This window comes from Jaculus jaculus, chromosome 11 (genome assembly GCF_020740685.1).
Source record: "Jaculus jaculus isolate mJacJac1 chromosome 11, mJacJac1.mat.Y.cur, whole genome shotgun sequence".
NCBI classification, from domain to species: Eukaryota; Metazoa; Chordata; class Mammalia; order Rodentia; family Dipodidae; genus Jaculus; species Jaculus jaculus.
Genome location: NC_059112.1, coordinates 108,645,671 through 108,657,843, shown reverse-complemented (window position 1 = coordinate 108,657,843; position 12,173 = coordinate 108,645,671). Strand labels below are relative to the sequence as shown.

At 50.2% G+C, this 12,173-nt stretch overlaps 1 protein-coding gene across 4 annotated transcripts in view; it reads right to left on the bottom strand.

The window, feature by feature from the left end:
* Positions 1 to 54: 54 nt before the first annotated feature.
* Znf500 (zinc finger protein 500) overlaps positions 55 to 12,173 on the bottom strand; it is a 15,399-nt gene continuing 3,280 nt past the window's right edge. For 3 of the 4 annotated variants that reach the window (XM_045161762.1, XM_045161761.1, XM_045161764.1), the window contains 4 exons: positions 8,331 to 8,478; positions 8,051 to 8,121; positions 5,071 to 5,182; positions 55 to 1,986 (listed from right to left, as the gene is read on the bottom strand). In XM_045161762.1, the coding sequence (XP_045017697.1) occupies positions 1,280 to 1,986; positions 5,071 to 5,182; positions 8,051 to 8,121; positions 8,331 to 8,478 (1,038 nt within the window). In that variant the 3' untranslated portion in view covers positions 55 to 1,279. The remainder of the gene's footprint in view (positions 1,987 to 5,070; positions 5,183 to 8,050; positions 8,122 to 8,330; positions 8,479 to 12,173) is intronic. The other variant, XM_045161763.1, reaches the window with a different exon arrangement.

Here is a 12,173-nt window from a genome sequence, read left to right as displayed (position 1 = left end):
CCTGTGGAAACCAGATAGCTGCACTCTGTAGAGAACACACTGGAGCAAACAGGGTCAGGACAAGGACTGACATTTATTATGGAAGCAAAGAAAGCAGGTCATGAACGCTGGAACACAAAAGTGTGAAAAGATGCACATCTGGGCAACAAAACAAGAATGGAGCAACTGGGCTCGTGGGAAGTCAAGTCCATGCAGCCATGAGGAACAGTCATAGTGCCTGCATGAGCATCCCACTTCAACAGCTGCCCCATGACTCAGGGACAGCCAACACTGCCAAGGCATCTACTTCAGCCCTCAGCCACTCAGCAGAGCGGGCGTATGGAGCCTGGAAAGATGGAAGCAAAGGTAGCCCGGGCGCCCTGCTCCAGGACAGTGCAGGCTCCATTCCCTAGGCTTCCTCAGAACAGGACATCAGGGAAGTGACACGTTCTGATCTCATGCACCACCCCCTTTCTACAAAGTAGCTGTGAACCTGCAAAAGGGACGCAGACCCAGCCTAGTCCCTACTGACACCAGAACAAACCCTTCATGCTCCTTCAATGAAGTCTGCCAAGGAGGTGTTGCTGGCCAGCAAGCAGGCCTTGCCCGTGGTAAGACCCTAGGGCAAGCACGCACACTGCAGGGGGTGCCCCAAATTCACACTCACCTGAACCTAAGAAGGACCTTATTTGAAAAGAGGTATTCATGGTTTTGACTCGCTACAATGAAGTCACAGTGTATGGAGGTGAGGGCCCTAACCCACACTGGTGTCCTCAGAGGACAGACAGACAGGCAGAGAGATGGAGCCCTGTGCAGGGGAGAAGGCTGAGAAGGGAGCACCAAGGCTCCACCCAAAGAGCACCAGCAGCCACCTGCATCTGTTTGTTTTGTTCTTTGCTTTTCTGAGGTAGAGTCTCCCTCTAGTCCAAGCTGACCTGGAATTCACTGTGTAGTCTTCAGAACGGCCTTGAAGTCACAGCAATCCTCCTAACTCTGCCTCCCAAGTGCTAGGATTAAAGGCGTGTGCCACCATGCCCAGCTAGCCACCTGCATCTGGAAGAGACCAACATGGATTTTCTGCCAGGCCTTGCAGAGAGAGAGACACACACACACACACACTTCCAACACCTTGACCATGGATTTCCTAGAAGCTGCTGGCTATGGGTGCCCTGCTCAAACGCTGAGGACACATTCAGCCCCTGTTCTATGCTCAGCACCTGCCTTTCTCCTTAGCTGGAACACCCTTAGGGCCCCTCCAGTGTCCTTAGGGTGCACAAAGGTGGCTTTTGGATCAGGATTGCTATACTGGGGACTGGGAGTTCTGGAAAGGGTCCTGGCGATGGAGAGCACCATGCGTAGTGGTCAGGCTCCGGGCCTGCACCCTGGGGCTCTGCTGCCCTGGCAGAGCACCATGGCCAGCATGGGTCCGCTGGTGTTTGTGGAGGTCAGGACCGCGGCGGAAGCCCCTGCCACAGGCCGTGCACATGTAGGGCTGCTGGCCTGTGTGAGTCTTGCGGTGGGCGCTGAAGTGGGAGCTGTTGCTGAAGGTCTTACCACACTGGGTGCACGCGTATGGCCGCTCCCCAGTGTGCGTCCGGCGGTGGATGACCAGGCTGGAGCTCTGGCTAAAGCGCTTCCCACACTCGGGACAGGGGTAGGGCTTCTCACCTGTGTGCACCCTTTGGTGTGTGCTGAAGTTAGAGCGGTCACTGAAACCCTTCCCACAGACAGGACACTTGTAGGGCCTCTCGCCAGTGTGTGTGCGCTGGTGCTTGGTCAAATGGGATGTCTTACTGAAGCCTTTGCCACAGGTGGGGCACCTGTGCCGCTTGTCAGCCTCCTGGGGTGCTTTTTTTGTTGGGGGGCATCCTGGAAGCTGCTCAGGCCTGGCTGATCCCATGTTGGGGGTTGTCCCCCCACACCGTGCTGATAGAACCCGGTACCACTCAGTCCTCAATGGCATGTCCTCCCCATTGTGGCCACCATCCTCCAGCTTGATACCAAGTCCTGTGACAGAAAAGAGGCTGTAAGTGTCCTGGGTGGGGGAGGAGTGACCAATAAAAAGGGGTGAGAAGCCAGGCGTGGTGGCGCATGCCTTTAATCCCAGCACTTGGAAGGCAGAGGTAGGAGGATCACTGTGAGTTCCAGGCCAGCCTAAAACTACATAGTGAATTCCAGGTCGGCCTGAGCTAGAGTGAGACCCTACCTCAAAAAAAAAAAAAAAGTAAAGAAGGCATCAAGGTGGCTGCATTGCAGGAGTGTCTCACAAAACAGGGTGGGTGGGCTCTTCACATTCGCCTTTCAAGCAGAGCAGACCGTGTCCTGAACAGGTGGAAGGGAGTTCAGATTCTCCAGTGTGCCTGTGGCTTGGGAGGTAGACACGGGTGGAACTGCAGCACCTGTGACCAGGGGCTGGCTCTCCCAGGGGCTAGGTTGGCAGATCTAAGGTCAGGAGCCCTGTCTTGACAAGAACACGGAATGAGCCAGGCACGGTGGCGCACGCCTTTTGTTCAGCACTTGGAAGGCAGAGTTAGCAGAATCACTGTGAGTTCAAGGCCCACCCTGAGACTACATAGTGAATTCCAGGTAGCCTGGGCTAGAGAGACACCCTACCTTGAAACACCAAAAACAAAAAAAGAAGAAGAAAAAGGTTGCAGGAACCCAAGCTGACCCACTGTGCATCTGTGATTCTGGGCAAGTAACTCCCTTTGGGCACTGGAGGTGACCCTGTCTAGGATCTCGAGGCACAAAGCACTTGCTTGGGCACTTGGGTGGCTGAGGGTTGCAGAAGTCTTCAAGGCAGTGCCTCCATGCTCTGGATGCAATGGGTGAGAAAAGACCTGCAGGGAGGAGGGGAACCTTCCTCCTCCCTTGGGAATGACTGCCTTAGGGCACCATCACCCCAGTCCTGACTCCAAACCTGTCCTTCAGAAAGCCAATGTGGGCTTGGAGTTTACTGAGCCCCAACCCTTGACCTGTAAACAGGAATAAAACTGCCACAACCTCATGGCATGGGCCATTGTAAGAATAGGTCAGGAAAGAGTGGGAGTGGAGGCTCATGCTTGTGGGCCCCGCATTCCAGAGAGCGAGGCAGCAGGGTCGGAGTCTGAGGCTATCCTGAATATACAGCAAGACTCGGTCTTAAAAACAAGCACTTGCCAAGCATGATGTTGCACGTCTTTGATCCCAGCACTTGGGAGGCAGAGGTAGGAAGATCACAGTGAGTTTAAGGCCAGCCTGAAACTACATAGTGAATTCCAGGTCAGCCTGGGCTAGAACAAGACCCTACCTGGAAAGACAAAAGAAAAACAAAACAAAAATACACCAAAGCCAGGCATGGTGGCATATGCCTTTAACCCCAGCCCTTCGAAGGCAGAGGTAAGAGGAACGCAGTGAGTTTGAGGCCACCCTGAGACTCCGCAGTGAATTCCAGGTGTAGACTGGGCTAGAGTGAAACCCTACCTTGAAAAAAAACAAAACAAAAAACTGGATAAAGGGTCTGGAGAGATGACTTAGTGGTTAAAACGCTTGCCTGTGAAACCTAAGAACCCAGGTTCAACTATCCAGCACCCATGTAAGCCAGATGTACAAGGTGGCGCATATGTCTAGAGTCTGTTTGTAGTGGCTGGAAGCCCTAGTGCATCCATTCTCTCTCTCTCAAAAAAAAAAAAAAAAAAAAAAAAAGAAAGAAAAGAAAAAGGAAGGAAGGAAAGAAAGAAAACTAACTGGGTGTGGTGGTGCATGCCTTTAATCCCAGCACTCTGGAGGCAGAGGTAGGAGGATCACCGTGAGTTTGAGGCTGCCCTGACACTGCATAGTAAATACCAGGTCAGCCTGGACTCTACCTTGAAAAGTCAAAAAAAAATTTTTGAAAAATTGAAAAAAAAAATTGACTACTACAAGGTACAAAAAGGAAAGACCATGGTGGCTGATTTCATATGCCAGCTTGGCCCAGCAGGGATGCTAGCCATTTGGCCAAATGCAGAACCAGATGCTGCTGTGAAGGAGTTAGCAGATGAGATGCACCTATGATGGTCAGCTCTCAGTAAAGGACACTAGTCCATCATGTGGGCAGGCCTCACCCAAACAGCTGAAGGCATTGGGAGCAAAATCAGAGTGTTCCTAGAGTGGAGACTATAACACTGCAACCGGAACTGCAGCCCTCTGGCCTGTGGATTCGGGACTGTCAGCTTCCATGACCCTGTATGTTGAGTCCTTAAGGCATGTCTGGACGCAGGTGGACTTCCTACTGGTTGTGGTACAAAGCAGCCCCTCAATTCCCCTAGGGAAGGTTTCCACAGTGCCCAGAGTAGAAGGGAGACAAAAGGGAGGTGACATTCTACCTGCCTCTTTCTCTGTGTCTCTCTCTCTCAAATAAATAAAACTTAAAAAAGAAGCTGGGCATGGTGACACACACTTTTGATCCCAGCACTCGGGAGGCAAGGTAGGAGGCTCTCCATGAGTTCAAGGCCACCCTGAGACTACATAGTGAACTCCAAGTCAGCCTGGGCTAGAGTGAGACCCTACCTTGAAAAACAAAAAAAGGGGCTGGAGAGATGGCTTAGCAGCTAAGGTGTTTGCCTGCAAAGCCAAAGGATCCCAGTTCAACTCTCCAGGACCCACGTAAGCCAGATGCACAAGGGGGCGCATGTGTCTGTAGTTTGTTTGCAGTGGCTGGAGGTCCTGGTGTACCCATTCTCTCTTTGCCTCTTCTTCTGTCTCTCAAACAAATAAATAAATAAATAAAAGGAAATGACAGAGTTGAAGGACGGTCTAGGCAGTTCTAAGGGGCATCTTTTGGACAGCACAGGTGACCATCTGGAGAGAGAGAGGGGTAGGACAGGACAACAGTGGACCAACCATGTGAGTGGCAGGAAGAACAAGGACTTGAAGGTAGTTCTGGCCATCTCCCTGGAATATGGACGAGAAGCCATGCTGGCCTCTTGGCTAGGAGACTAGCAACTCTGGCCCTGTGGGCTGCAGTCTGGCTTGCAACCACAGATTCACCAATGCTCACCCCAAGCCACCTGAAACAACTCTGTGACATGCAGTTGTGACTCTCTTCAGGGGACAGGGTCTCCAGTACATTACCCTGGTTCTCAGGAAAAACGGCCCAGCTTTGGTCCTGTTGACTAGGGTGCTGGCATCCTTGCTTCTCCCTGGAAAGGTACTCGGCCATGTCCTTGAAGGTCACTGGCACCTGCTGGAACACAAACCACTTAGTCCCTTGTCATCCACTGAGGCCATGGCTCAAGGTGCTGCCTCCTCGCTATTCCTTCAGGTTGGGGTAGAAGCTGGTGGTCACCCTATCCCCTCCACTACTGTCAAAATGGCAAGTCCTGCCTCCTCCCTGCCTGTCCTAGTCCCCACACTGCCTGATGCTGGTGTTCCCTCCCTCATCTTGAGCCTTGGCTCGACACACCACACTAGCTCTCTGGGACAATACTGTGCTGCCCACTGAGGAATAGATGGGCATGCCACACACAGCAGCTGCCCCTTAATCTACTACAGGTCTGTGCTCTGCAAGGGGATCAGGCAGCTCTGGGCTCCAGACAGGACAGCAGGAGGATTCAGGATGCTTTAAGGACAATGGCTGCCAAATCAAGCCCAGCTGACCAGGAGATGATGCTTAAAAGATTAAGCCATTAGCCGGGCATGGTGGTGCACGCCTTTAATCCTAACACTCAGGAGGCAGATGTAGGAGGATCTCTGAGTTTGAGACTCCATAGTGAATTCCAGGTCAGCCTGGGCTAGAGTGAGACCCTACCTCAAAAAAAAAAAAAAAAAAAAAAAAAAGAAATGAGAGTCTGGGACAACTCCAGGGTTGTCCTCTGGCCTCTACATGTGTGTGCACGCGCGCACACACATACAAACATGCATGCACACTCAATAAGAAAATAATTATGCTAGGTGTGGTGGAGCACGCCTTTAATCCCAGCACTCGGGAGGCAGAGGTAGGCGGATCACCATGAGTTCGAGACCACCCTCAGACTGCATAGTGAATTTCAGGTCTAGAACTAGAATGAAACCCTACCTCAGGAAGAAAAAAAATTAAGTCAGGCATGGTAGAACAAGTCTTTAATCCCAGAACTCAGGAGGCAGAGGCAGGACGACTGCTGTGAGTTCAAGGCCACCCTGAGACCACACAGTGAGTTCCAGGTCAGCCTGGGCTAGAGTGAAAACCTGCCTCAAAAAAAAAAAAGGGTTGGAGAGATGGCTTATGATTAAGGTGCTTGCCTACAAAGCCAAAGGACCCAGGTTCAATTCCCCAGGACCCACATATGCCAGATGCACAAGGTGGCAAATGCATCTGGAGTTCATCATCAGTGGCTGAAAGCCCTGGTGTGCCCATTCTCTCTCTCTCTCTCAAATAAATGTTTTTTTTTTAATTTTTATTTATTTATTTGAGAGAGAGAGAGAAAAGTGAATGAGCTTGTCAGGGCCTCCAGCCCTTGCAAACAAACTCCAGACAGATGTGCCACCATTGGCTTGCGTGGGTCCTGGGGAATTGAACCTGGGTCCTTTGGCTTTGTAGGCAAGTGCCTTAACCAGTAAGCTATTCCTCCAGCCCTTAGATAAATAATTTTTCTTTTTAATTGTTAAAAAGAAAACGAGCTGGGAGTGGTGACACATGCCTTTAATCCCAGCACTTGGGAGACAGAGGTACAAGGATCACCATGAATTCTAGGCCACCCTCAGACTGCATAGTGAATTCCAAGGTCAGCCTAAGCTAGAGTGAGACCCTACCTTGAAAAGCCAAAAAACAACAACAAGAAAAAAACCAGGGAGTGGCTGGGGAGATGACTCAGGGCAGAGAGTGCTTGAGTTTGATTCTCCAGCACTCAGATGGGCATGGCAATGCCACCTGTAACCCTGACCTTGTGGAGGAGGGGAGCAGCAGACGGGGAAGAACATGCTGGGAACAAAACAGCTCTGGGGTAAGAGACTCCAGCTCAAGAAAATGAGAGGAGCCAAGTGTGGTGGCGCATGTGTTTAATCCCAGCACTTAGGAGACAGAGATTAGAGGATCGCAGTGAGTTCAAGCCCACCCTGAGACTATGTAGAAGAGTCTAGGTCAGCCTGAGTTAGAGTGAGACCCTACCTTAAAATACCAAAAAGAAAATGGAGGAGCAAAACAAGCACACCTAGCGTTCTCATCTGGCTTCCATATGCACACACACAGGGTACACGCACCTGCACACATAAGTGCATATACTACATACACATCATACTGTACATTGTGTGTGTGTGTGTGTGTGTGTGTGTAGCCTAAAACAAAACAAAGAAAAAACCCAGCAATGCTCAAATATGTGGTGGCCCAAGAATGGGGACTGGGGCCAGGCATGATGGTGCACACCTTTGAGCCCAGCACTTGGGAGGCGGAGGTAGGAAGATTACCGTGAGATCAAGGCCACCCTGAGACTACACAGTAAATTCCAGGTCAGCCTGGGCTACAGCAAGATCCTAACACAAATTAAAAAAAAAAAAAAGATTAAAAAGGGGGATTGGGGAGATGTGGGGAATGACTACAACGGGGCTGGGGTGACTCCAGGGTGGAGGCACAGCTGCAAATACACTGAAGAGTACGTGTACGTGAGCCGCGAGGCCTGTGAACGGTTCCCTAGCACAGAAGTTATGCAGGAGGTAAGCGAGAAGCCCATGCCGGTGGCACAGGAGGAGCCTGTAGAGGGCCGAAGGTCCTACGCCTCTTGTGCCCAGTGGGTTGAAGGAACTGCTTTCCTCCCTGAGAAGGCACTGCCCGATACCCAGATGCCATCTCAATGGAAGGCAAAGCTTCTGGGGCCAGCATCCAGCAATGGGGAGACTCAGGAAAGTCTGAGACTTTGATTGAGACAGCCTCGTTATGTAGCCCAGCCTGGCCTGGGCCTTACACTCCTCCTGTCTCAGCCCCCGGAGTACTAGGGTTACAGGCTTAAGACTGCCACACCCGAGTCCTCTGACTTCTAAGCCCTGACCATTTCCTCCACACGGGACTGGGAGTATGACATGTTTTGGAGGTGTGGACATAGGGGGACGCTGGAATGCTGCAGACCAAGAATGCTCTGCTCACCTGGGACAGGAAAGATGAGGTCACCGTTGCGGATGGTGACACCGTCTCCTGATCCTGGGGGCCAAGCATGCCTGGGAAGCAGCAGAGAGTCACAGTGGAGCTCACACAGCTCAAGCCGGCACCCCTGCTCAAACACATAAGCAGCCCCCAGCTGGTCCACCCCACACACAGCTCCTTACTAGAGAGCTTGCACACCCACTTCTCGGGCTCAGCTCCTGCTGTGCTCTGCTGTCCTCTTCACCCTCCCTGGCATGCTGTGTCTTCTAGAAAGGCAACTCACCCCTCTTGGGTCTGTGGTGCTGCTGGACTTGGAGCCGCTGGCTGGAGCATCCGGCCCCTTCCTCCAGGGAATGAGCCTTCGGCTGGGACTTGGAGGGCTGTCCCTCGGTCTCGAGAGGCACCACATCAGCATAGAGCACCTCTGAATCCTGGGTACAAACACTTATCTGCCCACCAGCTCCCAAAGGCAGGCCATCCCACAAGGTCCCAACCATTGTCTCTAGTACCTGGACCTGTCCCCCATTCCTCTCTAGATTTGACCCTCTGGTCCGCTGTGTCACACACAGGACTGTGGGTGTCTGACTAGAGGTCAGCTCGCACGACAGGGCAGGCTTCGAGCCTGACAAAGAACACCTGCTCTCCTCCTGTCCTCCCTCCGTCACATGCTTCCTATTCATTCCTTGCTGCCCTTACCTCAGGCCACAGGGCCTTGAACCAGTCCAGAAGTGTTTCAGGAGCTCACAGCTCTGGATGAACACTCTCTCCTAATTCTACCAAAGCTAAGTGAAGTGGTTCTCAGCTGTGCATGGCAGTGCATGCCTAGAAATCCAAGTACTGGGGGGCTGGAGAGATGGCTTAGTGGTTAACTGCTTGCCTGTGAAGCATAAGGATCCTGGTTCAAGGCTTGATTCCCCAGTACCCATGTTAGCTAGATGCACAAGGTGGTGCATGTATGTGGACTTTGTTTGCAGGGGCTGGAGGCCATGGTGCCTCGTTATATAGCTTTTTCTCTCTCTTTCTCTTGCTCTCAAATAAACAAACAAAATTAAAAAGAAAAGAAATCCAAGTACTTGGGAAGCTCCAGCACAAAGATGACTGCCTAGGCTAAAGCAGGAGATCCTGACATAGAACAAAAAAATGACCTGCAACGTAATTCAGAGGAAGATCACTTGCCCAGCAGAGGTGAGGCTGAGTTCAATCTCCAGTATTACAGATGTGAAGAAATAGAACAGCAGTATGTGGCCAAGAACACTGTCAGCAGGAGAAAGGGGACATGCCAGCATTCGCAGAATGCCTATTCTAGGCATGGGACAGACCAAGGAAACCAACAGGTGGCAGGACGTTTTCAGTCTTGAGGAGCTCAGTAAGGAAAAAACAAAAACAAAAACAAAACGAAACAAAACAAAAAAACTGGAAAGATGTGAGATGGTCCACACTTTCACACATCTGCTTGGGAGGGGCACTGTCCACAGAACATACTGCAGTGATACACAAGCCCCCATGTTTATCTCAATGGCTGCTGATCATGTCACCAGGCCCTTTCAAGGCAGTCAGTGAACCTGAGAAACAGGTTTTAAATTTCCTTTAGTTACAATTAAAAGCCACATGTAGGCTGGGTGTGGTGGCACACAACTTTGATCCCAGCACTCAAGAGGCCTTGAGGTAGGAGGATTGCTGTGAGGTCAAGTCCACCCTGAGACTACATAGTGAATTCCAGGTGGCTAGAATGAGATCCTACCTCTAAAAAAACAAAAACAAACAAACAAAAACTGGTAACCAGGTGTGGTGGCGCATGCAGAGGTGGGAGGATTGCTGTGAGTTTGAGGCCAGCCTGAAACTACATAGTGAAATCCAGGTCAGCCTGAGCTAGAGAGACCCTAACTTGAAAAACAAAACAAAACAAAACAAAACAAAAAAAAAACAAAAAAAAATTATTGGTAGGCAAATCACTATGAGTTCGAGGCCAGCATGAGGCTATAGAATGAGACTACAGGTCAGCCTGGGCTAGCATGAAACCCCAACTCAAAAAAACAAAACAAACAAAAAAGACACTTAGTTGAAAGTGAGACTGGACTACATAGTGAGACTTTGTCTTGAAGAAAAAAAAAAAGGGTGGGGGGCTGTAGAAATGGCTTAGTGGTTAAGGCACTTGCCTGCAAAGCCAAAGGACTCAGGTTCAATTTCCCAGGACCCATGTAAGCCAGATGCACAAGAGGACGCATGCATCTGGAGTTTGTCTGCAGCATCAAGAAGCCCTGGCACACCCATTCTCTCTCTCTCTCTTACTCATTCCCTGCCTATTTCTCTCTCCTCTCAAATAAATAAAGAAAAATGTTTTTATATATTCAATGTTTTTTAATTTATTTATTTGCAAGCAGACAGAGAGGAGAGTGGCAAAGAGAGAGAATGGGCGCACCAGGACTGCCAGCCACTGCAAATGAACTCCAGACTCATGTGCCCCTTGTGCATCTGGCTTAAACCTGGGTCCTTTGGCTTCACAGGCAAATGCCTTAACCGCTAGGCCATCTCTCCAGCCCCTCAGTTTTTTTAAAAGGGGCTGGAAAGATGGTACAGCTGTTAAGGTACTTGCCTACAAAGCCTAATGTCCTAGGTTTGATTTCACAGTATCCATGTAAAGCCAGGTACATGAAGTGGCACATGTGTCTGGAGTTCATTTGCAGTAGCTAGAGGCCCTGGCACGCCCATTCTGTCTGTCTCTCTTCTCTCTATACTTGCAAATAAATAAATAAATAAATAAAGATTCTACCATTTAAAAAAATGAAGCCAGAAGCCGGGCATGGCAGCACACGCCTTTAATCCCAGCACTCAGGAAGCAGAGGTAGGAGGATCACTATGAGTTCACGGCCGCCCTGAGACTACATAGTGAATTCTAGGTTAGCCTGGGCTAGAGTGAGACCCTACCTCGGAAAACTAAGAAGAAAAAAGAAGCCAGGAGTGGTAGCACACATCATTAATCCCAGCACTTGGGAGGCAGAGGTAGGAGGATCTCCATGAGTTGGAGGCAACTACATAGTGGGCCTGGACCACAGTGAAGCCCTACCTTGAAAAACTAAAAAAAAAAAAAAAAAAAAAAGCCAGGCATGGTGGTGCTGGTGCACATCTTTAATCTTGGAGTCTAAGGTAGTAGGATCACTGTGAGTTCCAAGCCAATTCCAGGCCAGTCTGGGTTACGGTGAAACCCTACCTCAAAAAATTGAAAAAAAGCCGGGCGTGGTGGCGCACGCCTTTAATCCCAGCACTCGGGAGGCAGAGGTAGGAGGATCGCCGAGAGTTCGAGGCCACCCTGAGACTACATAGTGAATTCCAGGTCAGCCTGAGCCAGAGTGAGACCCTAACTCGAAAAACCAAAAAAAAAAAAAAAATTGAAAAAAAATTGAAAAAAAAAAACAACAAAAAATAACTGAGGGAGCCGGGTGTGGCGGCACATGTCTTTAATCCCAGCACTCTGGGTAGGTGAATCATCGTGAGTTGGAGGCCACCCTAAGACCACATAGTTAATTACGGGTCAACCTGGGCCAGAGTGAAACCCTACCTCAAAAAACCAAAAAAAGAAAATAAAAAAAAACAAAAAACTGAGGGCTGGAGAGATAGCTTAGTGGTTCAAGTGGTTGCCTCCAAAGCCAAAGAACTCAGGTTCAATTCCCCAGGACCCACATAAGGCAGATGCACAAGGTGGCACATGCGTCTGGAGGCCCCGGTATACTCATTTTCTCACTCTATCTGTCTCTTTCTCTCTCTCAAATAAATAAAAAATAAAATATTTTTTAAAGTTAAAAAAACTGAATAAATAAAAATAATGCCCACGTGGCTGGCAGTTACCATGTTAGGGAACCTCTGCGGGCTCTAGCTAAGGTCCCTTCCCAGGGTTCTTCCTCTTTTGGGGGAATCTCTTCAGCATCCACAGCTGTGTCCTGGCAATGAACCAGTCCATGCTAGCTTATAAAGGACAGGAGAGACTGCATGACACTGATCAGGCGGACACCCACTGCCCCAGGCTGAAGAGCACTCTATAGCTGCCTTCAGTTCAGCGTCCCAGCAGCCCTTGGTCCTCCCAGTGACCACGGCTAGCTGAGGCTCAGAGCTGACAGGAGCCCTGGCTGCA